Source organism: Spermophilus citellus, assembly GCF_964194105.1.
Source record: "Spermophilus citellus genome assembly, chromosome: 4".
In the NCBI taxonomy this organism is placed as follows: Eukaryota; Metazoa; Chordata; class Mammalia; order Rodentia; family Sciuridae; genus Spermophilus; species Spermophilus citellus.
This window is the reverse complement of record NC_138185.1, coordinates 160,277,170-160,304,550: the sequence shown is the minus strand read 5'-3', so window position 1 is coordinate 160,304,550 and position 27,381 is coordinate 160,277,170. Positions and strand designations below refer to the sequence as shown.

The window sequence follows — 27,381 nt, the reverse complement described above, 5'->3', positions numbered from 1 at the left end:
CTGGGACACCACTGCTCTATCCTTCACCATTAAAAAAATACATAAAACCTACAAGAGGATCAAGTTCAAAGCAAGAGGATCTATCTGCCTGATAAGGAGTTTATGGGACTTCAGGTAATGGTTAAGGTCTAATAGAAAGTGGTTGACTCTGGACAAGTCTGTCACCTATGGGGACGAAGGATTAAAAAAGTATGTACAATAAATAAGCAAATGATACAAAATGAGCAGGGAAACAAATCAGAAGCCAATAAGAATAAAAACAAATGAAACACATACAAGTAGCAAGTGATATAATCGGGAAAGGCAGGATGAGGGGTGTGCAGAGCATATAAATGCAAGCATATAAATGCAAGGATCACAGCAAGAAGCAGACCAGAGATCAGGGTCCCATGAGCTGTAAACAAGAATGAAAAGCAATGCTTCTTGGGGCTGGAGGTGAGGCTCAGTGGAGGTGAGGCCCTGGGTTCCGTCTCTAGTGCTCTCCCCAGATACCCTATAAGCTGAAGAGTTCTAAAATATTTAAAGTCTTAGCTCTTATCAAAGTTAAAAACCTAACTTTAACAGTACAATCAATGGTCTTCCTGTGATCTTGATTTTGTTTCATTACAGAAGCTTTTAATAACAAAGCACAGGATTCTCATTAAAGGATGCTTTCTTCAGTGCTAAATCATTAAGCAAAGCAAATGTCTGATCTCAAAATATCAATTTATTTTTGCAAACATACATATAAACATGCATATAAATATACATATTACCTCTTAAGAGAGGCATGTTAAATTCTCACCTAATAATGAATAGATTATTCTTGAAACATCTGAAACCAGCAGTAATAAAAGCCTGGCCTTGCTTGCTTTGGTCAGCAGTCACAGCAGCTGACAAAAGTGATTTTGTCCACTAGAGGGAACTCAGCTTGTCATATTATTCCCTAAACAAACAAAAGTACAAGAGAACAAAATAGGAAAGCGAGAGAAAGCTTTGTGTGTGTGTGTGTAGGGAGTGTGTGTCCAGTGCCAGCTGGGGCAGGGAAGAGGGCAGGCAACTAATAAACTCCAGAGCCCAACTTTCCATTTCTGGGTCAGCTTAATATCTGAATGAGGGGAAACAGACACTGTTTCAAAGCATTCTTTTTCCTGTGCAAAATAAATAAAAATAAATAAACAGACAATGTCTTGGGGCTGGGGTTGTAGCTCAGTGGTAGAGCACTTGCCTAGCACATGTGAGGCACTAGGTTCGATCCTCAGCATCACATACAAATAAATACATAAAAGAAAAGTATCGTGTCCATCTACAACTTAAAAAAAAAAGACAATGTCTTATTGTAGGTAGTCTTAAAAACATTTTATAGAAGTCATTAAGATTAGTCTGAATCTTACTAAAAATAGTTTATTTCTTTATATGTTGGAGTTAGAATTAATTGCCTGCTAAGAACAAAACAAAATGCAATACAATTACTGGAAAGCCTATCATTCTTTAAAAGTTCAATAGCTCTAGGCTCAGAAGAACCACAGTAGAGCTTTTAAGGCAGCTGTGAAGCAGGAACTCTAGGCCACTAACTACTGAGTGTTCTTGAAATTAGGATAAATCAGCTCGTTATTTTTAAAACATTCTTTTAATGACAAAACAAAGTTTCACTGTAGAAATTTTACCAAATGAAAATAAGCTTAGAAAAGAACATTTAAAAACCATCCTTAACCTCGCTCTTCAGAATTAACTACTGTCACATGTGCATGCATCCTTCTGGTTTTTCTATGCATATAATCAATCATCTATGTTTTTAATCTATAAAAGTTGAATGTCTTTATCTGTTTTCACATCGCATCTCTTTATAAACATTTTATATGCAAATAAACATTTACATATATAAAATTTTGAATGGCTGTTTAATATTTCATTGTACGTATTGTACTATAATTTACTTAAGCTATGCCTCCTCCACCCATGTGTACATTCAGAGAATCCTCCCATTTCAGCAGAGGGCTGGGATTGAACTCAGGGCCCCCACACATGCCAGGTGAGCCTCCACCATTGAGATAAATCCCAGACCCTTTCATTTATTTTTGCTCCTCTCATGTGCAACTTTCCCATTCTCCTAGTGTACATCCTGACTGTGTAGGTGTGGGGAAAAAGCTTTCCAAACAACCTCCAACCCCCAACTGGTATTTCAAAAACACATGGGCCTTTGACAATTAAATTCCTGTTACTGCAGAAACTGCATCCAACTGTACTTCCAGTGCTGAAAGCAAGTAGGCTTGCTGCAGCATCCTGATGATAATAACAGTACACATTTTCCCTCAGCCTCAGAAAGCACTGTACGTATCACAAGGGTTAATGGCCTAATGCCTTATTATCTTCCCCATCCACATTCATCACAAGACACCCTGCCCAGGAAAGCAAGAATGAGAGGTTATTGTTAAGAGAGAATGAATAAGACAATGTGAGTTCTGTTCTTCTGACCTGACAATGTGACTGAGGCAGGGGTACTATGACCAAGGAGGGCTCTGGTGAGTCTCCATGAGCCCTGGCACAGATGCCATCTTGGGCACAGAAAAACAAACCTGGCGCAGGAGACTCCAATCCCAGGTTCCTCGCCCCTGAGAGCTCTGGAGGGAGCAGAGGAACACAAACCAAGAACACCTGCCTGCTCTCGGCGGACCTCCAAGGTCCACTCCTGACCGCCCTTTCCTGCCCAAGTATCCCTAGGACTGGAGTAAAGATCAGGGTTTTTCTTCTTTAAGATATAAATTGTCGGGCTGGGGTTGTAGCTCAGTGGTAGAGTGCTCGCCTCACATGTGGAGGGCACTAGGTTCAATCCTCAGCACCACATAAAAAAGTAAAAAATAAAATAAAGGCATTGTGTCCATCTACAACTAAAAAAAATTTTTTAAAAAAAGATATAAATTGTCATAAGCTTCTGAGAATGAGGTGCCATTCCATGAATGCCATCTGCGCAAGCAGCTTGGAGAGAATCTCAGTTGCTTAGATCTCTAGTCCAATCAGAGGTTTGAGAAAACGGAGTTATGGCATGAGTATCCCAAGCAGTAACCATCCAGTCCCATCAAGAGCTAACCTGCCCCTCCAGGCACAGGGAAGAGGCACTTCCATGGAGGTGTTATGGAAGGCGAGGGGATTCTGCTCACTGAACTGGCACATGCTTCCAACAGCAGCTAGGCAAACAACAACTACTTTCTGATGAAATAATTTCTCCCAGAGCTGATGATGAAGACTTTTTCTCAAAGACTAGAGCCAAGAGTCAAAAGAAAAGGGCACAGAAGAAACCAGAATCCTTCTCTTGGGAGTTCAAAGTCTTGTTCTACCCACCAGCTTCTGAAGTGGAGGAGTTTCAGGAAGTTGCTGGAGGTCAAAAGAAGGGCAAGGGTTTCTTTGTAGCTTTTTTTTTTTCATTCACAACAAATAAAACAGAAACAGAATCAAAACAAAAAAGAACCCCCAAATTCAAGATGCAATTCCAGAGAACACCCCAGATTCCCCAGAGCCAGACTCACTCTGTAGCCACTATCTGGGGGATGGGTTCATCTAGGAGTTCCAAGCTGTGCAGGATCCAGTAGCAGAGCCATGGGCGGCTGGCATCCAGACACTGAGAGGGACAGAGAAAAAAACACACCCCTATTCAGAGTGATTCCAAGACACTGCTGACAAGGCTACATCTGTCTTATTCCCCACAGCCTGGTGACCGCGAGGAGGGCCTTGCTTGAACAACAATCAGTGAATGAAGATGCTCTGCTTTGTGGCCTTAGCCAGGAGCTGAAATGACCATCTGTGAGAAGAGGACAATGGAATAAAAAAAAGCTGGACTAAAACCCAGTGGGTCCCTCCCTGGCTGCCGCAGTCTGGCTGGGCACAATTCAGGAGCCACTTGTCAAAAGAAACAAACTTTATTTTTAGAGCCACGCAGGCCAAACAAAACAGCTCCTCAGGAAAAACCCTCAGAGCCCAACTGCCACCACCGGCTTCCCACAAGCCTCTCTCTCTTGTGTGATTCCTCAATTGTCTGCTTTGCCAAAAACTTGGTATGTTTTAGTTATAGATATTAAAGATTGGTTTTTTCAATTCCAATTCATCCTGAGGATAGTCCACGTTTTGCATTTACTATCCCTGCATTGAATCATGAAGGTCCTGATCAGAGATATGAGTGGAAAGTACTCCCTCAAGGGATGGCTAACAGCCCAACTATGTGTCAAATTTATGTTAACAAAGTAATCCAGCCACTTAGAAATCAAAATCCTGAACTACAAATATTTCACTATATGGATGATGTATTATTAGCACACAAAGATAAAAACACATTGCTAGAATGTTATGCCACACTTAAAAACTTATTAAAAAATTATAAGCTAGAGATAGCAATAGATAAAGTACAATTAAATTTTCCAATTAATTATTTAGGAGTTCTATTATCTTCAACCATGGTCCGTCCACCAAAAATTCAAATACGAGTAGATGAACTCAAATCACTTAACGACTTTCAAAAGTTATTAGGAGACATAAATTGGATAAGGCCTTATCTAGGTATACCAACAGGAGAGTTGGGACCTTTATTTGATATCCTAAAAGGTCCATCAGATCCAAATTCACCCCGAATGTTAACGCCTGAAGCAAGAAAGGCATTAAAAATCATTGAAACATATATGGAAAATATGCATTTGGATAGAATTGATATAAGTTTGCCTTTATTATTTATTGTACTACCAACAAAAAAATATTCCTACAGGAGTATTTTGGCAAGAAGGTCCATTATTATGGATACATTTATCTTATTCTCCTAACACTATTCTTACTAGGTATCCTGAGGCTGTAGGACAATTAATACTCAAAGGAATAAAAGCAGCAAAGGGAGTGTTTGGAATTTCTCCCAATAAAATTATTACTCCATATACTATGAATCAAATTGATGAGTTAGCTAATGAGTTAAATACTTGGGCAATAATCATGTGCAAATCTAATGTTTCATTTGATAACCACTTACCATCTAATCCTTTATTGTCTTTTTGGTCATCGCATCCTGTAATTTTTCCAAAAATGACAAGAAAAACACCTATCATGAATGCTCCAAATATATTCACTGATGGGTCAAATAATGGTACAGCAGCAGTAGTTACACCTGATCAAACTTTTACATTTTTAGTACCCAAACAATCAGCTCAAAAGGTAGAGCTTAATGCAGTATTACAAGCTTTTGTGATGTTTAAAGATTCTGTATTTAATTTATTTTCCGATAGTCAGTATATAGTTAATGCTATAGTATCCCTTGAAGATGCTGGTAGGATTTCCCTTTCCTCTACTGTTTTCTCTTTGCTTTCCACTATAAAAAGTCTAATCTGGGACAGAAAAGATCCATTCTTTATAGGACATATCAGGGCACATACAGGATTGCCTGGAGCCCTTAGTTTGGGCAATGATTTAGCAGATAAAACTACACATGACATACATATTTTCTCTACACTAGAAGAAGCTATAAATTTTCATAAAAGGTTTCATGTCAATGCTAATACTTTACAAAAGCGTTTTAAAATAACTAAGGAACAAGCTAGACAAATAATAAAACAATGTCAAAATTGTGTGAACTTTTTACCACAAGTTAATCTTGGAGTCAATCCTAGAGGACTGATACCTAACCATATTTGGCAGATGGACATCACACACTTGCCAGAATTTGGAAAATTAAAATATTTGCATGTTACAGTTGATACTTCTTCTGGATTTCTGATGGGCTCTCTTCATGCCGGAGAAAAAACTAAAGATGTTATAGCTCATTGCTTACAAAATTTTGCCACTGTGGGCGTTCCAAAACAGTTAAAAACAGATAATGCCCTTGGTTATACTTCTACCTCTTTTAAACAATTTTGCTCAACATTTGGCATTACTCATATAACAGGAATCTCATACAATCCACAGGGACAAGGCATAGTTGAAAGAGCTCATCAAACTATTAAAATGTACTTATTAAAGCAAAAAGAAGGAATTGGGAAGGGGTATATATTCCCCAAAGATAAACTTAAAATAACCCTTTTTACTCTAAACTTTTTAAATTTGGATTCATCAGGACTTAGTGCTGCGGAAAGGCATATGTGTCCAAAAAATGTGCATAAGCCCAAGGTACTTTGGAAGGATATTCTAACAGGACAATGGAAAGGTCCTGACCCAGTAATTATCTGGAGTCGGGGGTCTGTTTGTGTGTTTCCACAGGGAGAACAGCAACATCTAGCTGATTGGCTCCTCAGTGGTGATGCTCATTGAGCTGTTTCCCTGCCCTTTCAGACTGCCAGCTGATGATTGGCTCACAGCGGCCCCAGCAACATCTAGCTGATTGGCTCCTCTGCAGTGATGCTCATTGGGCTGTTTCCCCGCCCTTTCAGACTGCCAGCTGATGATTGGCTCACAGTGGCCCTAGCAACATCTAGTTGATTGGCTCCTCTGCAGTGATGCTCATTGGGCTGTTTCCCTGCCCTTTCAGACCACGGAGCTACTCATTGGGGGACTTTTTTGACTCCGCCCACATGACCCAGCCAATCGGCCTCAAGAGCAGGAGGATTGTGGGAGGGGGAGAGGCTGGGGGTAGAGAGAGAGGCTTGTGGGAAGCTGGTGGTGGCAGTTGGGCTCTGAGGGTTTTTCCTGAGGAGCTGTTTTGTTTGGCCTGTGTGGCTCTAAAAATAAAGTTTGTTTCTTTTGACAAGTGGCTCCTGAATTGTGCCCAGCCAGACTGCGGCACCTGGCAGGCATTAAGGATGATGGGCATTCACGTTGACACATCCTTGCCATAAATAATCAAGGCAGGCATTAAGGAAGACTGAGCAGGACTTCCACATACCAGCAGGTTAAGGGCTGTTCTTTCCCCAGTATAGACCCACAGAGGTTTTCTGAATTAACTGACCCATGAATTTAACAAGTATGTGATTAAGTATGCACTCGTGCCAAGCACTGCATAGACACTGGGGGCATGATAATGAATGGAATTTGGTTTTAATTCTTGGGATGGTTGGGATAAAAATGTATGTGGTTATCTGCCAAGGAAGAGCGCATGAGACAATCACATAAGCACAGTTTACCTCATGTCTTTCTGGAACAAGATGGAAACATGTGGACATACCCCCTGACAACTGCTATAATGGGCAGAACGGCCTTGAAGCAGCACATGGAGGAAACTACTTCTGCCTGGGAGCTAGCCAAGGTTTCCAAAAGCGACATGGAGACAGATCTTGATCCTAATGCAAGTCATACATGGCTACTGAGATTCAAGGCTTGGCAGGACAGGTAGTAATAGTGTCATAGTGTCCCTGTTTTAGATTAAAAGTATACAAGGAGGTCCAGAGAGAATACTTTTTCCCAGGTTATAAAGACAGTAAATGATGCAGCTTAAACAAGAACCTAGGTTTTTAGGCTCTCAATTTGGTGGCCTTTCCATTGGACCAAGCTGCCCTCTTAAAATATGTGCTGATGGTCTGAGCTGTGGCTGGCCGGCCATGTGGTGGGCAGTTTGGTGGGCCACTGTAGTCATTCCTAAGGATATGGCCTATGTTTGAATCCTAGCTCTTTGTCTTATAGCTATTAACAATTTATTTTATCTTTCTATGCCTGTTTGCTTATCTGTAAAATATAAAGACCAACCTACCTCATGCTTCTCATTTAACCTCATGGTTACAAGGAATAACCACTGAGGCTTTGAGTTGAGGAGTGAAAACTGAAAGCTGACAGTCCAAAACTACCCTGTGGATGTGCTTTGTTGGTTTGTTTAACTGGAATTGGTTGTGACATTTAACTGATGGGAAAAATCACATAATAATTTGAATTTCTGGCTTTATTTTGAGGGAAAAAAAAAACCACGATCTGGCAACCTTGGGTCTTCATTTCCCAATGGCATCAACTAGAGGAACCGGGTAGATAGAGGGGGGCCTCCAGTTCATGCCTGCCTCCACTCAGGCCAATTCTCTTACTCATGCTACCTGCTTGGGCCTGATGGGCATTCACGTTGACACATCCTTGCCATAAATAATCAAATGTATGGCTGGGGTTGTGGCCCACTGGTAGAGCACTTGCCCAGCACACATGATGCCCTGGGTTTGACCCTCAGCACTGCATAAAAATAAATAAACAAAATAAAGGCATCATGTCCATCTACAACTAACAATAAATAAAATAAAAAATAATCAGGGGCTGGGGTTGTGGCTTATGGTAGAGCACTTGCCTAGCATGTGTGAGGCACTGAGTTTGATTCTCAGCACCACATACAAATAAATAAAGGTCCATTAACAACTAATAAAATATTTTTAAAAAAATAATAATCAAATGTAGAACCCTCCTAAAAAAGTAGATCTGCTGGGTGTAAAGTGAGGCAGGGAGACTGAAGCCCTCCTGTTCATATTCAACTGTTGCCTGTCACTCAGCCCCACTCCCAGCCACTGCCTGAGTCTCCTCCATGAACCCAAGGCCTCTGCAAATATGCTCTAAGAGCCACTCAAAGTTTGGGCTTATAGTGTACTGGTCCTCTGGTTGATTCAGGAACTAGATCAGCTTACAGAGTAAAGGTTAGGGGTGACTAGGTAACTAACTGACTTTTAGTAGTTGCCCAGGGGATCAGGAGAAAGTATGTGAACTGCTCAGCTGTACTGAATGGTGGACAAAAACTACATCCCGTCTAGGGTGATCTACTAGCTCTGAGAGATGACAAGATGTAAGGGAGATCTGGTTCTACCCTTTGGAATGGGGTCTCAGCTCTATGACAATGCCCAGGTTCCTGTCAGAACCATGTCAAAATAGGTCAAACCAGATGGCCTTTTGCATTCAAATAGTAAAAAAGGAGGGAAACTTGGTGAAGAACTTGGTACAAAGAGTCTGCAGACAATGTGTTTACCTCGTAGGCATCAGTCAGTTGTCGAAGGCCTCTTTTCAAATAATGGAAGTGCTTCTCTCTCTGCAAAATAAGCCTGGAAAGACAAAGAGCACATAAGCCTAGCTAGGAGACGAAGCTTCCAACACACACACACACGCACATGCAGCCTCAGGACACGCCCCACAGTCATTCAAAAGGTGCCCAGCACTGCTGCAGCTCCAAAGGGTGACTATCCCGGAAGCAGAGGCCTGCATCTCAGTGTCTCTGAAGTCCCTGAAAACCAGGCTGGCAGATGTTCTTGAGCAAGATCATCTGAAAGAAGTGACCCTGGGCTAACTGAAAAGCTGCAGTGAGCCCCCACATCCAGGTAGTGACGATCCACCCAGAAGGCTCCTCAGGATCTAACTAAAAACAGGTTAACTTGTGATCTTCCATGTTTAATTCCCCTCACCCCCCACCCCCAGTAGTGGGGATTGAACCCAGGGGTGCTCTACCACTGATGTACATCCCCAACCTTTTTTAGTTTGGACAGGGCCTCACTAAGTTGCTGAGACTGGCCTCAAACTTGTGATCCTCCTGCCTCAGTCTCCCAAGTCGCTGAAATTACAGGTTTTCTCCACTGGGCTCAGCTCTATTAAGTCATTTAAACCTGAGTCTTGCTGCTTCCCTGACTTGCTCAGCTGCTGTCATTTCTTCTGGAATCACTTCTCCAAGATGTATACTTTGTACCCGGCCTGCTCCTCAGTTATCCATCCATTATTCCCTCCCCGAAATTCCACCTCCCACATGTTGACCCACAGCCCTGGCTAGAGGAGGTGTTTGTATTCTGTAGTCAGTCACGTCCTTGGCACTGACGTCAGCATTGCTGGCTTTGAGAAGAAATGTGCCGCCCATGGCCACCTGCACAGGCAAAGACAGAGGCAGCACTTCTAGTTTGGTGTTGCAAAAAGGGTCTGAGTGATTATGGAAGGAAGAAAAAGGAAAAGAATGTTGAGACAGTCACTGTGCTTGCTGACTGCAGAAACAAAAGGAAGGAGAGCCACAGCCCCTCTTCTAGGTAGGCAACTCGACTGTTTCTACAACTCCCACCGTTCATGCTCAGAATAAGGCCATGAATGTAGTCTCTACCCCTGAAAGTCTCCCGATTCAGTAATGGAAATGACGTAAGTACAGAAATTACTAAAAAACAAGGGGGGGAGGGCTAGAGATGTGACTCGCCTGGCATGCATGCGGCCCGGGTTCGATCCTCAGCACCACATACAAATAAAGATGTTGTGTCCACCGAAAACTAAAAAATAAATAATAAAATTCTCTCTCTAAAAAAAAAAAACCAAAAAACCAAGGGGGGGAAATGATAGGTTTCACAAAGGAAAAACAAAAAAATACTACTTTGGTTCAAAGGGGAGGAAGGCATGTCACTAAGAAAAGAGTGATCAGCAAAGTCTATGCAGAAAAGGCAGAATTTGAAGTAGACAGCCCTGGTGGAGGGAGAAATTTTCATTGAAGTTGAAGTAGCCACGAGCAGGTAATGCTAGTGTGCTGCACCGTGCCAGGCGCAAAGGGCGCAAAAGGAGGGACAGGTGGGGAGATCGGGCCTAAATGTGGGAGGAAATGGGAGAACAAGCACCAGACCCTTTTTATAGGGCTCTGGGAAGAAATTCCTCTTAGCTGAGGAATTTCCACTCAACTTAGTAGGCAAAAAGGAAGCCCAGAAGAGCTTTTAAAAAGCCATAACTGTGCTTTAGAGAAAGTATTCAAGGGCACTGGACACTGTGTTTGCAAGCTAAGCCAAGTGGAAGGTCAGAAGCGGGCAGAGCTGACCCAGAAAGTGCTCAGGGCCTAGGCCAGCCTGGGGACTTCTGGACACATGGAGTGTACTCAGATGAGGGCTGCTGGATGCATACATGCTATGGTTTGGACATGGTCTGTACCCTCTGAAATTCAGGTTGAAATATGATTCTTAATGTTGTTGCAGGGGGCAGACTCTATAGCAATGATTGTCATTAAAAGGGATTAGAGCCTTTTGCAGGGGAGAGGGTCTGTTCTCAAGAGCTGCTGTAAATGAGGCTGATAGTCATGTTTTGTCTCTTCCCCACATGCCCTGCTTGCCTTTGGGCTTTCCACCCTGAGATGAAGCAGTACGAGGTCCTTCTCAGAAGCCAACTAGTTGCAGCTGCTTCATGTTCTTGTGTTTCCTGGCCTCCAGAACCATTTGCCAAAATAAGCCTCTTTTCTTTATGAATTTCCCAGTCTCAGGCATTCTGTTATAGCAACAGAAAAATGGACTAAGGCAACATGTGAGACTCAGAAAGAGGGATCATAATTACATAAACTGAATGAGAATGCTTATCTGCAAGCTGTGACAGGTGAAGTCATAGAAGGTGGGAGAAGAGAAAGAAAAAGACAACAGACAACAGTATGGCCGGTGGCCTTTAAGGGCATTCAGGGGAGTGGTGACAGCAAACTGCAAAGGAAGAGGCCAGACTGTTTCTCTTTTGGAACATTCAGTGGCCAGGCCTCAGTGAGCACCCACTCACTGCAGGCAGAGGCAGAGTGTCTGGTGCTGGGTTCCAGGCTGACTGCTCTGTAAAGCTATGGTCCAGGTGCGCACAGGCGAGTGAATGACACATCCAGAGAACAGGGATCAGGGGAGTATGGTGGGCTGTGACAGCTCACAGGAAGGGAGGGAGGGTCAGAAAGACTTTCCCAAAGGGAAGAGTATTGAGCTAAGGCTGGAAGGCCATGAGTTAGCTAGATAAGAGGACACCACGTGTGTCTGTTAGTTTAGATCCAAAGCTGGAGCAAAAGTATACAAGGTGGAGAGCAGACAAATCAGACTGGAGAGGAACAGAGGTGTCAAATCATGTGGACTTATAAGTGCATTAAGGAATCTGGTCTCAAACCTAAGAGCAGATGGCAGTCACTGTGCTTCATCATGGGTGACCTTGAAAACAAGCCAAGGAAAGACAACTGTCAAAAATACCACAGGATTCACTATGTGAAATGTCCAGAATGGGAAACCCCTAGACAGAAAGTATACCAAGGGGTTGCCCAGGGCTGAGGGAGATGAAGGAGCTGGCAATGATACAGGATTTCTTGGGGATTGAGGAGGGCAGTAATGAAAATGATCTAAAATTCACTGTGGTTGATGGTTGTACATTCTGATTATATTACAAAGCCACTGAATTCTACATTTGAAACAGATGTAATTCATATGTGATATATGAATTACATCTCATTAAAGTTGTTACTAAAAAACAAAGGCAGTTAATGTCTTTTTAAAGGGAGTTACTGAAGTATTTGGGGCAGCAGGAGATGTGAGTCTGGCAATATGGAAGGATTTTACATCCTTGCAGACAAGGCGTTTCAGAGTATGGAGGCAGGCAAACTTAGGGCTTTGAAGTGGGGAAGAGGAGACTCAAGAAACTCATGTGAGATAGCCTCTATTTTCTCAGGATCATGGGAGAGTTGTGGAGTGGCCGCAGTGGTGAACGTGTTAGGGAATCTACATAAGACAAATAAAAGTGTGCACGACAGTTAGTGAAAGCATAATGGAAACTAAATAGTATAAAATTTGGTGAAGAAGGTCAGCAGACACTGCCAGTGATTTTTTTTTCCTTGATAATCTTGCTGGGACTATTTAGCAAAAGGAGCTAGTGGGATGCTACAGGAAGGACTAGCAAGATTGGAAGAGCATGAAACCTGAGGAGGGAGACACAGAAAGAGGTAAGTGAACTGCTGAAACGGTTCACCGTCTGAGCTGGCTCAGGGTGAGCAGGTAAGAAACCAAGGCCAGGACAGGTCTGATGGACAAGAGGAACCAGGAAGGCCTGAGAGACATTAGAAAGAAGAGGCTAAGAAACCCAAGGCAGGTGAGGGCAAGCACAGAATTCAGAGCTGGAACTCCTGGCTCATTCTCAGCAGATTCATAGCAGGGTTTTCTATATGTCAGTTCCTTCCTTTCTGAAAAATAGACAAAAGAATTCAAATATTCCAGGGCTAGAGTTGTGGCTCAGTGGTAGAGTGCTCGCCTAGCACATTCGAGGCCCTGGGTTCAATCCTCAGCACCACAAAACAATAAATAAATAAAATAAAGGTATAGTGTCCAACTATAACTAAAAAATAAATGTTAAAAAAAAGAATTCAAATATTCCAAATACCTTGAGATGCAGAGACCTAAGAAAGAGACAATAGAACACTCTATACCATAAGAGAACATCAGTGACCTCGTCTAGAAATGTTAGGCAAGAGAACACTGACTTGCTTATAACAAAAAAGTCAGAGATCCTAAGCATAATGCTGGGGAGAGGGATGGGGTGGGGGGGTTGTATTTTACTGGAATTATACTGTAACTTCATAAGTGAAGAGAGACCACGTCTGTCTTCAGCATCTACAGCAGGCCTCAGCACCTGTGTACAGCAGGTTCTCAGCACCCGTGTGTCATTTGAACAGGAGAAATAAAGGAATACAGTAAGGTCAGTTTCTCACTAGACACAAAAGACTGTTCTCCCTGCATCTATGTCCCTTCAATTAAAAAAAAAAAAAAAACCCACAACAGACCTCAAAGGAGAAGTTGGAATTCAAGCACACAAGGAGAAGGGTGGTCAGACGGAGAACACAATGTCTACTCTGGCTCAGGGCTCTGCTCTATCGCTTCTCTCAGTGTTCACATGCATACTTGAGGCAGAGGATCCCTCAGCCCAAGGTTGCCTTCCCTACTGGACTACATGGGGTTTTTTTGGCCTTTTTGTTTTGTTTTGTTTGGTGTGTGTGTGTGTGTTGCTGTGGATCAAACCCAAGGCCTCATGCATGCCACTCAGACACTCCACCACTGAGTCACATCTCCAGCCCTGGACTGGGTGTTTTTAGGTAGCTGAATTAAACAATTAAATGAATGCATATATTTTAAAAGCGCAGCCAGGCACAGTGGCACATGCCTGTAATTCCACTGATTCAGGAGGCTGAGGCAGGTGAATTGCAAGTTCGAGGCTAGCCCAGCAACTCAGGGAGATCCTGTCTCAATATAAAAAATAAAAAGGGCTGTTGATATAGCTCAGTGGTAGAGCCCTTGACTAGCATGAGCAAGGTCATGGGTTCAACCCCCAGCATTGTCAAAAACAAAGAAGAAAATTTAAAAAACTATCAAAACAAGAAAAAAAGAAGTTAAAAGCCAGGCGCATACCTGTAGTACCAGCTACTCAGGAGACTGAGGCAGGAGGATCACTTAAGCCCAGGAGTTCAAGACCAGCCTGAGCAGCACAGCAAGATCTCATCTCAAAAGGAAAACAAACAGGGCTGGAGTTGTGGCTCAGTGATAGAGTGCTCATCTAGCATGCACGAGGTACTGGGTTCGATCCTCAGTACCACATAAATGTAAAATAAAGATATTGTGGGGCTGGCGCTGTGGCTCGGTGGTAGAGCACTTGCCTAGTATGTGTGGGGCATTGGGTTCGATTCTCAGCACCACATAAAAAATAAATAAAGGCATTGTGTCCATCTAAAACTAATAAAAAAATTTTTAAAAAAGATATCGTATCCACCTAAAACTAAAAAATAAGTGTTTAAAAAAAAAGGAAAACAAACAAAAAGCAAAAACATACAAAAAAAAAAAAAAGATATTAAATGGACTCCAGCTGAAGGAATCCTTCATCATCTTTTATTTTGCCCTGGGTTAGTCCCTAGGGACAAGATGTGAGCCTGCGTAAAGATGAGCCTTCATCGAAGGTTTTCTGTGGTAAGGTTCACCCTCACCTTGAACCTTACCCCAGAAAACCAGGCCCCAGGAGTCCTGCTGGGGAGGGACTGCTGAGCTCCTCCAGCTGATTTCATCCAAAGACAAACTCCAGCTACAACCAGTGGAAGAAAAAATGCCTTTTAGTAACCACTTCCACAATGGAAATTCTCTTTCATTCTCTTCCATTTAATCATAAACGTAACATACACACACACACACATCAATATGTTCAGGTGTATGATTCTTTTAAATTGAAGGGACATCTATCCATCCGGTTTCTTTTGGTCACTCAGAAACTATACTCATAAGCTGAATTATGTTCCCCCAAAATTCATGTGGAAGCCCTAAATCCCATGTGTTTGGAAACAGCACCATTTTAGAGATATTTAAGATTAAATAAGGTCATACAGGTGGGACCCTAATCCAATAAGATGGGTGTCTGTATAAGAAGAGAAAAAGACACCATGGAGGTGAAGTACAGAGAAAAGGCCATCTGCAAGCCCCAAGACAGACCCCAGGAGAAACCCATCCTGCTGGCATCTAGATGTTGGACACCTCACCTCCAGAACTCTAAGAAGATAAGTTTCTGGGTTTCAAATACCCAGTGTTGGTGTTCAGTTGTGGCAGCCCAAGCAACTAATACCCTTATCACTCCTTTATTCTCAGTTCACTCAATCCAAAATTGGAAGTTAAGGAAAAGCTGAATAATGCAGGTCCAAAGCCAATGAAAGCCAATGAGATGGAGCAGAACAAAACAGGCTCTGCACGCATTCGCGCAGGGAGGATGCAGGGAGGGGATTCAGAGTACATCCTTGGGGAAGAGTGCAGGATGAGGACACTGGGGAGGAACCATCAAATAGGTAAATATATTGAGGTGGTGGAACGAACTCATAAGACACATCCTGGGAGGTGATGTAAATGATATTTCTTACTGGGGGGAGCCCACTGGGCTTCAAGACACTGCCTCTTTTGAGCTGTGTTCTCTGCAGTCTCAGAATGGTTACAGATGCTGTTACCTGTGTGGAACAACCCTATTCAACCTACAGGTCTCAGCTTAAATATCACTTTCTCAGGGGGGCTGTCCCTGACTTTCAACCTAAGTTAGATCCTTGCTGTAACTCTCGGAGCATGCTGCTGGTAATATATATTTGGGTTCATTTGCTAATGTCCACCTCCGCCATCAGACTGAGCACCCAGCAGAGGCAGGATCAGGGCCGGCCTTGCTCATGCCTGCTTCCTAAGCCCAGCAGAGTATCTGTCCTTTGGAGACCCTCTAGATGCTATTGCAGAATGAATGAAAAAAAAAAAAAAAAAAAGAAAGAAAGACTTCAAGTGAACCCAGCAGAACAGAATTAGAACAAAAACATTTCCTAAACCTGGATCACTCCTGGGCATTGTGTGGTTAGCTGTGACAGAAGAGAGGACAAGGGATTCAGTTCATTTTTGGAGCCTGGGAACTTTGTAAACCCACTAAAAGCAGGGGCCTCTGGTTAAAAAGTAATCATTGAGCACATAATAAACAACTCCAGGGAAGGTGAGCTTATTTATAAGGTCCTTGCAAGAAACAAGGACTATATCTACTAACTGCCTGGGATTTGGAAAGTTCTAAAATAGCACATGCAGGAGTGGGACAAGACGTGAAGGTCAGGCAGGCACCTGTGTGAGAAGGGCTTGAAGAGCTTTCACTCAGAGCCACTGGCTTCAAAGCCACTGCAACACTTAACTTTCAAGGCCCTGTCTGCACAGGAACATTGTTTGTTTTATCTCACTTCTGAGGAGCACCAGGCCACTTGTGTCCAAGAAAATATAATTTTTAAAATTATGTGTGTGTGTGTGTCCCCAGTTTATGTATTTCAGAAAGTTAATTAAATAAATTGAAAGTTAATTAAATAAATGGAAAAGGGTAAGTTCACTAGTGTACAGAAGGAAAATACAGGGAAAACAAAAGAGAGCAGGATGCTGACAAACAAAATTATTAGAAATATGATCAAAAAGTCCTTGGGACTGGGATACGGCTCAGTGGTACAGCACTTGGCTAGCAGATACAGGGTCACTGGTTCTATCCCCAGCACCACAAAATAAATAAATAAAATCCTTGAGACTGATTATCTTACTCTAGGATATAATGCACATCTCCCAACCACAGAGAGAGGAAAACCATTTTGGGATTGATTGTGGAATTCACCAACATTCCACTCCAGCCTTGAATTTCAGCCAAATCTGCTATTCAGCTTGCTTCTGGAAGGCTGGATAGGCAAATGCCTGCTTCAACACCATTGTGTGCATCCTGTACCTGCATGTGACCAGTGGTCCTGGCAGTGTGTGTGATTCTGTCACATCTGATCAGCATCATGACCTCAGAAACACAAACAAGCCACATCATCTGGATTTACTGCTAAAATGTGAACATGCAGTTTACCTAACAGTGAAGGTTTATTCCCGCATTATACTGTCAGGCTTTTAAATCTTGATGACTAACATGTCAAATATTAAAATTGTGAAAATGTAAGGCTCTGATAAATTTCAGATTTTTTTTTCTCTTTCTTTTTTTGCAGTGCTGGGGATCAAACTCAGGGCTTCCCACATGGCAGGCAAGAGCTCTACTAGTGAACTACACCTCCAGCCCTAGATTTATTCTTACATCTTTTTTTTTTTTTAAAGAGGGAGAGAGAATTTTAATATTTATTTTTTTTAGTTTTCGGCGGACACGACATCTTTGTTTGTATGTGGTGCTGAGGATCGAACCCGGGCCGCACGCATGCCAGGTGAGCACTCCACCGCTTGAGCCACATCCCCAGCCCTATTCTTACATCTTTTTAATGTAAAAAGTGTGGTGCTGGGGATTGAGCCCTAGACCTCAAGCACTCCACACAAGCACTCTACAACCAAGCTGCATTATATCTTTTCATTTTTTTTTTAAATTGGTTTAATTTTTTTGTTTTAATTAGTTATATATGTATTCTTATATCTTAAAGGTTCACTCAATGATGGTGATATTTGGATTCAGCCTTATATTGATATGCTGATATTCAGCCAATATATGTATCTTGAATGTTAATTAGCATGCTAATTAGCATCCTATAAAACACTCATATTCATAGACAACTGTGATATATTGGGAAATTGTCATATTTCCGAAACAAACTCTGAGCTCTGATATCTTCTACTTCCACAAGAATTCAAGCCCCAAAAGGAACATTTTTGTTTTCTAGCTACACTTGACCCAAAATCTATGAATCAGGGGATTTTTCTCCTTTACTGTCCTCCATCACTCCCAAAATAACATCACTCCCAAAATAACACCTCCTTCCTCCCAGACCACTGCCGTTCAACCTCCCTGACTCCTTAGTAAGATGACAGAGTCCAAGGCCCTCTTCTGTGGGTGAGCAGAAAAAGGAATGTCAGATAGTCAAAGGTCCCTCGTGGAAAACACAGAAGCCCACACAGGAGACAATGACTCAGAGCCCAATCAGGTGAGTCATCTGGGCGCACAACTGCTGACCACAAAGGTCCCTAGAGCAAAATTGTGCCCCTCACCATCACCAAGTCCCACTACTGCCGGGGAGGCTAAGCCAGCACAGGGTTGTGCACAGGGGCAGATGAGTACTGAGGAGCCAGCATATCCCACAGCTTACTCTCTCAAGCTGCTAAAATAAATGGTGTCATTTGCTAACCTCCAGCTGTGGCTCATGACAAGAGGAATAATTCATTTTACTGAGCTTTAGGTTAATGCAGAGATCTGGTCTAGCTGTCTGGGGAAAGACTCCTCTAGTTAGCTAATGTTTTCCTCTGCCTTCCCCAAGGAAGGAAGATAAAGTGAAGTTTCCCACCTGTTTTTCCCAATAAGCACCTGTCTTTTCCAGCTGTTTACTGTAGTGGTTAATAAGGAAAAAAAATTAAAGAAATAGTGGCAAAAAAGACACAATGGTAACAAGGCTGGAGTCATGATTAATGTTCCAGTAAGAAGTACCCAGAGATGCGGTCAGTTAGAAGGTGTCAAGAAGTCAGGAGACATGATAATGGAAGTGAGGCTGGACTTCAGACACTGCAGCTCCGCCAGAGAGAACCAGCCAGCACCTCGCCCCAGTGTCTGGAGAATGTCAAAGTGTTCTATCACTAAGAGAAAATGATGACCACACACAGTTTCAGACTCCTGATCACTTCTGCTGGATGGAAATATAATCCAGGAAACAATTTGTGACTGAAAGAGAAATAGTAATAAAGGGATGAAATAACTTCATGAAATTCTAGTGTGAGACATTACAAAATACTGGGAAAAAAGAGAAAATAAAGGTTCAAATTTTTAAAATTCTTCTAATTCCCTTTTGGAATTTCTGACTCCACAAGGCATAGAAGACTTCAACTGCTAAGCTCCAAGAAAAACAAAAAGCATTGTATCTCTAGTTTGAACTTCATCCTTGGCATCTGCTGCACTGGGGCCAGAAGCTCAAACTTCTCAAAATAATAAGAAGTTAGAGTAGAGCTTGGGATATAGCTCAGTGGTAGAGCATTTGCCTGGCATGTGTAAGGCCCTGGGTTCAATCCCCAGCACTGCAAAATAGTACGATAATAATAATTTACTTCAGGAGCTGGGGTTGTGGCTCAGTGGTTGAGTGCTCGCCTGACATGCATGAGACACTGGATTCAATTCTCAGCACCTCATAAAAATAAAATAAAGATATTGTGTCCACCTAAGACTAAAAAATAAATATTTAAGAAATAATAATAGGGCTGGGGATGTGGCTCAAGTGGTAGTGCGCTCGCCTGGCGTGCGGGCAGCCCGGGTTCGATCCTCAGCACCACATACCAACAAAGATGTTGTGTCTGCCGAGAACTAAAAAAATAAATAAATAAATATTTAAAAATTCTCTTTCTCTCTCTCTCTCTCTCTCTCTCTCTCTCTCTCTCTCTCTCTCTCTCTCCCCCCCCCTCTCTCACTCTCTCTTTAAAAAAAAAAAGAAATAATAATAATTTACACCAAAGGAATCTATTCTGTGCCACCCACAAACTCTGTATCTGCTTCAAAGTACAATAGGAAAAGGAGAAACTTGACAGTCCTCATCTAAGCAAAGCTACAGACCACAACCATCAAAAACCTGAACTTCACTGCCCATCTTCAGAACTCAGAGGTCAGGCTTTGGGGGCATCCCTACCTAACACCTGGTGGCTCAGTCCAAGTGGAGCATCTCCTTAGCATCCTAGAAAGAGGCAGAAGTTGGGTCACAAGCACACCCAGGTAGCCATGAGGTCAAGAAATACTAGCCTAGCAGCAGATGAGGAGGAAAGACAAAGGGCTCCCACACAGTGGTGCTCTCCCAGACCCTCAAACTCCTACCCACAGCTTACCTTGGTACAAGGTGGTTGAACTTGTAAGAACTGAAGACCTCTTGGATCTTTTCTTCTACTTTGGCCTGGAAAGGATGTAGGACAGGAGAGAGAGAGAGAGAGAGAGAGAGAGAGAGAGAGAGAAAAAAAAAACAACAAATACAGATGAGACTGTTACTGGAGTCCTCAGCCAAAGCCCTGACCCAGGGGTCTTAATAGACCAGCCCTGGTCACCCAATGCCTAGAGTTTAATTGACAGAGAAATAAAGATATTGGTGAAGCAAGTAAGGAATTTATTCTCAGTTTGGCCAGATTATTCTAGAAAACTCTCTTCCCCATTCAGACAACAGCTCTCTGATTATATAGGGAAAGGGCAAAAGCAGGGAGCCAAGAGGAGTGCCTATGACTGCAACTCTGGCCAGGCTGTGGGGTGCCAGGAGCTGAGAAGCACAATGTACACACACTGCAGTTCTGGTTCTGCAGGTCCAACTTGCACCAGAGCTTGGGGGGCAGTTTCTGCTCCCAGCATGAGATGAAGCTGGGAAGGCAAAAGCAACTGAAAGAGAGCAGGTTAGACTGGGTCTTTCCTGAAATCTCCCAATTGTAAAGACACCTCTATTACAAGACAACTATGAACTTGAGCTGTCCACAAATGGCCGCAAATCCTATCAGCTGGAGTTGTTCATTGGTGGTTTGTTTTTGCCCCCCATTGGGGTTTTGGATGGCACAGTGTTTGTAACTGGATTCAGAGGTCCTTCAGGATTGACAGGCTTAGGACAAACAGAAAGACAGCCAATCCCCTGTGACATGCTGGCACCACATCAATTCCTCCAGTAATCTAATCCATTTTAGCCAAACTAATGGCAGTTTTGGTGTTGGCTTCCTGGCACCATGCACTCAGGAGCAGATGAAGAGAGGCACCTACCTACCTTTTGCTTCTGCAGGAGACTAGACTATGCTACCCCAAAATATGCCTCAATGACACAAGGACTGTTTTAAACTGATTATTTTGAGGAATTGCAGATATAGAAGAACCTCTGAATACAGTGTAGAGAATACCAATTTATATGGGAAATAAATGTCCACAAAAGAGGCCACCATTTGTAAAGGTGAGGTTTCTCCTGGGGTGCCAGAAGAGAAAAAAGAATAAAATACAAGAAACTAATCAATGCAGAAGGCAGCCTACTTAAATCTGCATGACAAATCTTCCTCTTGCTTACTTTTCCTAGCTCCCCTACACTCTTCTTTTTTTTTTCGTGGAAAAAGCTCTATAAACGTGGAGACCCCTTCTCTGAGTTACTCATTTATCCATGGTTTTCTACCATATATACATGACATATATGTTAATAAACCTGTTTGTTTTCCTTTTGTTAATCCTCCCTCTGTTATAGGGAGTTCCAGCCAAGAACTCAGAAGGGTAGAGGATACAACTGTTTTCTTCCCCTACACTTCAAAAGTATGTTCTTGGTGTGCATGTGTATGAGGTACTGGGGATGGAACCCAGGGCCTTACACTCAGCTACATCCCCAGCCCTCCCTGAGAAATTTTAAAATAAGTGTCATTTATCTCTGAAACATCCAGTTGAGGCAGAGCTTCCAGTCCCTTTGACAAGTGCACAAAAACTATTTGTGATGATGAGGGAAGCCGTGATGTGAATCTTCTAGAATGGCAGCCAATTTAAAATGCACTTATGTTTGGTTTTATGATATGCTTTTGGTATTTACACTTGAAGATGAATTTGAGGGATGATCTGGTTATGAATTCATAATCTCAAGAAACAGATTGAAGCCACCCTGAGAACCTGACTGGGCAGGAATAGAAAGTTGTCCAAGATTATAAAGAATCTTTTTCCATTTCAGACACTCTCAGGGGACTAATATATAGCACTAGACTAAATGGAACACAGACGGTATTTGCAGGAAACTGAATGGGACAGGAAAATATACCAGAAGCATATATCTGTAAGAACCTTATATGAAGATCTGCCTAGGATGTATTGTCAAATCCAAGTGAGTTGATGAATTCTGAATGAAACAAAACCAACTGGGAAAAAAATCTCACTTCCTTCACCCACACAAACCTATTCAAATCTGTATGACTTAATACTATTCAAGGGCTAATGGGCAAATCTACCTTCTCCTTAGCATTCTGACACATCCCTTGGGAAAAACCTTCCAGACCAGAATTCCTTAAAGAGAAGTCCCTCTTCAGCTCCCACTTGGGCAACACGAGCAGCCATGCACTAGACAAGGAAAATGGGGGCTTATTTCTAAACTAATATACCTGACAAAAAATGTGGAAATGTGCCCTATTGCAATCTGGAAAATGCTAAAAATACTCCCAACGTAGTGTCATTTCTCTTTAGACTTCTTAATCACACTTCTTCAGAATGAACAACTTGCATTCCAATGCAGTAACTGACTCATGCTGAAAATTCAAGTTATGAATTTTAATAAACACCTGTCTATGAACAGGTCAAGCTGTACATAAAAATGAACAAATATTGTCTCTTAGCACTGATGTATTTTTGACAGCTTTATTGAGATATAATTAATATACCATTCAGTTCATTCATTTAAACTATATGACTCAATGACTTTTAGAAATTTTAGAACTGAGATGATGCTCAAAGAGTTTTGGATTTTGGAGCATTTCATATTTGGGATTTTCAGATTAGGGATGCTCAACCTGGAAAATCTATGCAAATATTTCAAAACCTGAAAAACTCTAAACTCTGAAATACTTCTAGTCCTAAGCATTTCAGGTAGTGGATATTCAACTGTATTATTTTGCAAGTAATATTCTGTTTTATGGATATAGCAGCACATTTCACTTATTAATTTATTAGTTGATGGACAGTTGGGCTCTTTCTGTTACTGGAGACCTAGGCCAGAGGCCTGACTCTGGGAGTTCAAAACAAATCAAGTCCTGCCACTCACCCCAAAAAACAGATGTAAAAAGTAATTGTGAAAAGCAGGAAAGGAACTTTATAATCAATAGGTCATATTGGGAAGAGGAGTCAAATCAAACATCTCAGCTTTGTCATTGAGGGTTCTGACATGAACTTCAGGATTTCACACAGGAAGTAACTGGGGCAGGAACAAGAGGTATGCATAATTAAGTAGTCTTGGTCAAGCTAGGGTCCTAGGAAGTGGTTCCAGAGAAGTCTTATTGCTTGAGGGGGCAATCCTGTTCCCATTCTGAGATGATTGTTCCCACTTGGGGGACAGCCTCAGTTCCTGTCATGGGGTAATTGCTCTCACTTGGGGGTATGAGCTCATCATACAGTGATCTGCCTGAGAGGTTCTGCTGTTCCTGGAATCCAAGATAACTGCAAGTTTAGATCAATGACTAGAGACTTCAGAGCACTGAACCAGGGGGTCTGGAACAGGATATTTATTGTAAAAGCTGGAGTTGTCTCAACAAGTCTTGAAAATACCTTAACTACTCTTATCTTGGTATCCTCATCTTGAAGGAGAATAAGGTAGATAAGGTAAATTTAGGGCAAATAAACCTTGTATTACCTTTTTTTTTTGTTTTGTCTTGTTGTTTTGACAGATAACTCCATAAGTGATTAACTTATCTACACACAGAGGAGAGCAGGAATCTGGCCCAAAGCTTAAGGTAATAAAGGAGAAAGATACAATATAAAGGCAGATGTATAGTGGGGGAGCATGGGAAGAATGGAGGAAATTTGGATTGGGCAAAAGGGAGGAAGGGGAGAGGAGAGGGCATGGGGGGTAGGAAAGATGGTGTTATGAGATGGTCATCATTACCCTAGGTACATGTACTACTGCATAAATGGCGCAAATCTACATCATATACAACTAGAGAAATGAAAAGTCGTGCTCCATTTGTGTACAATGAATTGAAAGGCATTCTGTTATTATAGAACTAATTAGAACAAATAAAAAAATAAGATAAATAAAGGCAGAGATGTCAGTTTTTCCTACATTTAACTATTCATTGAAGAGTCAAGAGTCAGTGCTTGTTAGCAAAAGCAGCCCTAATTTCCTGTTACATTTCCATATTTTAGCTAATACGAAATATGCGTTACAAACTGTTGTGGCTCAGAACATGACATCCCAAAGTACAGCAATTTGGCAAGCAGAGTACTTTAAACTTTAGAACATTAGAAAGGCCTCAGAAGCAAGTTCTGCCCCACCTTCTATTGCCTTCCTATTTTGTCCTCCCTCCTCCCCCTGAAACAAGTCACAGAAACCAGAATTCCAAAGATTGTCATAAAAATTAAAATTCCTTTCCCCCAAAGCAAGCCATAAGAAGGTCATACTCTTTCCCTTTTCTTATCCCTTGAAGACCCTCATTTTGGAGAGATCCTAGCCCATACTTAGGGGGAAGGAATATTACAGACAGGACAAGAAGAATGTGGACGGGCTTTGCAGTCTGTTACCATCAGATTATATCCAATCACATTTCTATATGGCTGCCCATTTTTTAACAATCCTAAGCATTCAGATACAATTTTCCTGGGTCTTTGGGTCTTCATTTCTGAAGGCTCCTATGTCACACAAAACTTAGATTAAACAAATTTGTCATGCCTTTCTCTTGCTAACCTGTCTTCTGGGCCAGGAACGTCAGCTGTGGGCCTTCTGATGAGAAAGTAAAGGAATTTTATGGTTGCTACCCCTACAGAACTTTCTGGTACAAGTTTTTGGGGGACATATTTTTCATTTTTCTTGGGCATATATCTAGGAGCAGAATTTCTGGATCTTGTGGTAATTCTACATTTAACTCCTGAGGAACTGCCAGGGTGCTTTCCAAAGCACCTATACCTTTTTATATTCCCACCAGCAGTATATAAAGCTTCCAGTTTCTTTGCAGCCTAACCCATAGTTGTTATTATCTGTGTTTTGATTTTGGTTTTGACTTGCAGTGCCCTGATGGCTAATTATGTTAAGGATCTTTACATGGGCTTATTGAACATTTGTATATATATATGCTTTAGAGAAATGTCTATGTAGATACTTTACCCATTTTTAAAAATGGGTGCCTTGTTACTGAATTATAATAGTTCTTTATATATTCTAGATACAGATCTCCTATTAGATATATAATTAGAAAAAATTTTATGCCCATTTTTTGGATTGTTTTTAGGAACTAATATATATGATATACAATATTATGTTATACATGTGATATATATAAAATGTTGTTGCAATGCCCCTGGGGCCTCACATATGCTAGGCTAGCATCTATCACTAAACCACATCCCAAAACCTTGAAACTGGTATATTTTTTGATAGAAAAATATCACCTCAGAGCACATAGTATGTTTTGAGAACACAACCTTAAAAATAATATTTAGCAGAGCTGGAGGTAGCTTAGTGGCAGAGCATATGCTTAGCAGGCATGAGGCCTTAGGTTTTTAAAAAGGTACTTATCAGAGGATAAGAAAAAATCAAAGCAATTCCCAAAATATGGAAATCCTTTTTGCCTCTCCTCCCCCTCATATAGCCTGCAGGTATTATATAAAATCTGAGTAAATTTGTTAGTAGTAAGATCAGGCATTTTTTGAATGTTCTAATTCTCATAGCAGAAGGAAAAGGTAATTGTGTATAAAAAGAAAGAGAGTTAATAGGAAAGACCTGAGACTTCTATATTTAGAAAGTCCTGCTTGAAGGATGGACCCCAGACTGATGTCTGGGAACCTACATTTTGAGAGGGTTCCTGCCATTCCTAGAACTGATAAGAAGGGGTTACAGTGCCTAAACCTATAAACATCACATTTATGCTAAAGAGAACTTTCCTTCTGGGAGTCTGAATGATGACTAGGCAAAGGGTGCCTATGTGACCAGCCCCCAATAAAAAGTGTAGATACTAAATCTCTAATTAGTTTCCCAAGTAGACAACATTTTGCAAGTGTTATCGCAATCAATGCTACAGGACTGAGAATACAGCTCGGAGGCAGAGCGCATGCCTAATATGTATAAATAAGACCCTGGGTTCAATCCCCAGTACTACAAAACAAATAAACAAACCTAGAAAATTTACACTGTCAGTTCTGGAGGAATTAAGAGCATCCTGTGTGACTTCCAAAAGATGCCAGAATATGTTATCCCAAAATATTCCTCTTTGGCACCCAGATTATTTTGAGCTAATGGCCATTGAGAACCAGCAGATGTAGGAAAAGCCTGACAAACAGGGCACGCGTTTCCTTTTGTAAAATTTTTACACTTATTTTATAGAAAATATCTCCTTTTTTCTTAGCAGGAACAGGTAGACTCTTAACTTATCATTGGAGAAGCACTAACACAAATCTGTTTGCCAAACCTTACAAAATAACTCATTTCCATATTTTTTTCTGGCTCTTATTTTATAACTTTTTTCTCCCACAGAGAAGCCCAAACCACTTTTCCTTTGTTTATTGAAAGTATTTTGTATTTAGAGGTAGGTTCTCACTGAGTTGCTTAGGGCCTTGCTAAGTTGCTGAAGCTGGCTTTGAATTTGCAATCCTCCTGTCTCAGCCTCCTAAGCCACTCGGGTTACAGACAGGTGTGCACAACTGTGTCTAGAATGTACCCCTTGATGTTCTGCCTTACCTAAGGCCCAAAACAATAGAGCCAAATGACCAAAATTGGCTCTGAACTGTGAGCCAAAATTCACCTTTCCTTCTTTAAGTTGTTTCCTTTGAGTATTTTGTCACAGAAATAAAAGGCTGACTAATACACCTAAGTTCTACCCATCCCTTTGGTTACTGTGTGTATCTGTGTAACGTACATGTTAATAAACTTCTGATTGTTTTTATCTCATTAATTTTTCACTACTTTAATTTATAGAGCCCTAGCCAGATGGCCCAAGATGGTAGAGGATAAGGACTTTTTCCTGCCCCTCCACTCCACTGGGAGAGGACCCTTGGAAGTTTGTGCCTGTTTCCTTTAGACTTCACCTAAGAGTCTCTTCCCTTTGTTGATTTTACTTTGTATCCTGTTGCTATAATACATCATAATGATAAATAAAACTATATATCTCTAAGTTCTTGCAGTAAATCAGTGAACCTAGAAATGGCACTGGGGACCTCCAACACACTAGCAGAATGAGAAATTTAGCCTTTGGGACAGAATTAAAGGAAGAATTCATAACTGAATAACATCTATACACAAGATATATAATTCAATTCCTTTTAAATTTTTATTAAAATCCTCACTTTAAAATAGGGGCTGGGCTTGGTGGTGAACACCTATAATCCCAGCAGCTCAGGAGGCTGAGACAGGTACATCATGAGGTCAAAGCCAGCCTCAGCAAAAGCGAGGCACTAAGCAACTCAGTGAGACCCTGTCTCTACATAAAAATACAAAATAGGGCTGGGGATGTGGATCATGTCAACTGCCCCTGATTTCAATCCCCAGTAACACCTTCCCCAAAATACAGTGGAACTTGGCTGGAAATGTACATCAGTGGTAGACAGCTTATCTGGAATGCATGAGGCCTTCAGTTCAACCTCAGCACTGCAAAAGGA

At 41.6% G+C, this 27,381-nt stretch overlaps 1 protein-coding gene across 1 annotated transcript in view; it reads right to left on the bottom strand.

Moving 5' to 3' along the window:
* FNTB (farnesyltransferase, CAAX box, subunit beta) overlaps positions 1-27,381 on the bottom strand; it is a 78,081-nt gene that overhangs the window by 34,197 nt on the left and 16,503 nt on the right. Inside the window, exons 2-4 of the mRNA XM_081289738.1 lie at positions 19,926-19,990; positions 8,867-8,939; positions 3,504-3,595 (exon numbers count right to left, since the gene is read on the bottom strand). Of these exons, the coding sequence (XP_081145864.1) occupies positions 3,504-3,595; positions 8,867-8,939; positions 19,926-19,990 (230 nt within the window). The remainder of the gene's footprint in view (positions 1-3,503; positions 3,596-8,866; positions 8,940-19,925; positions 19,991-27,381) is intronic.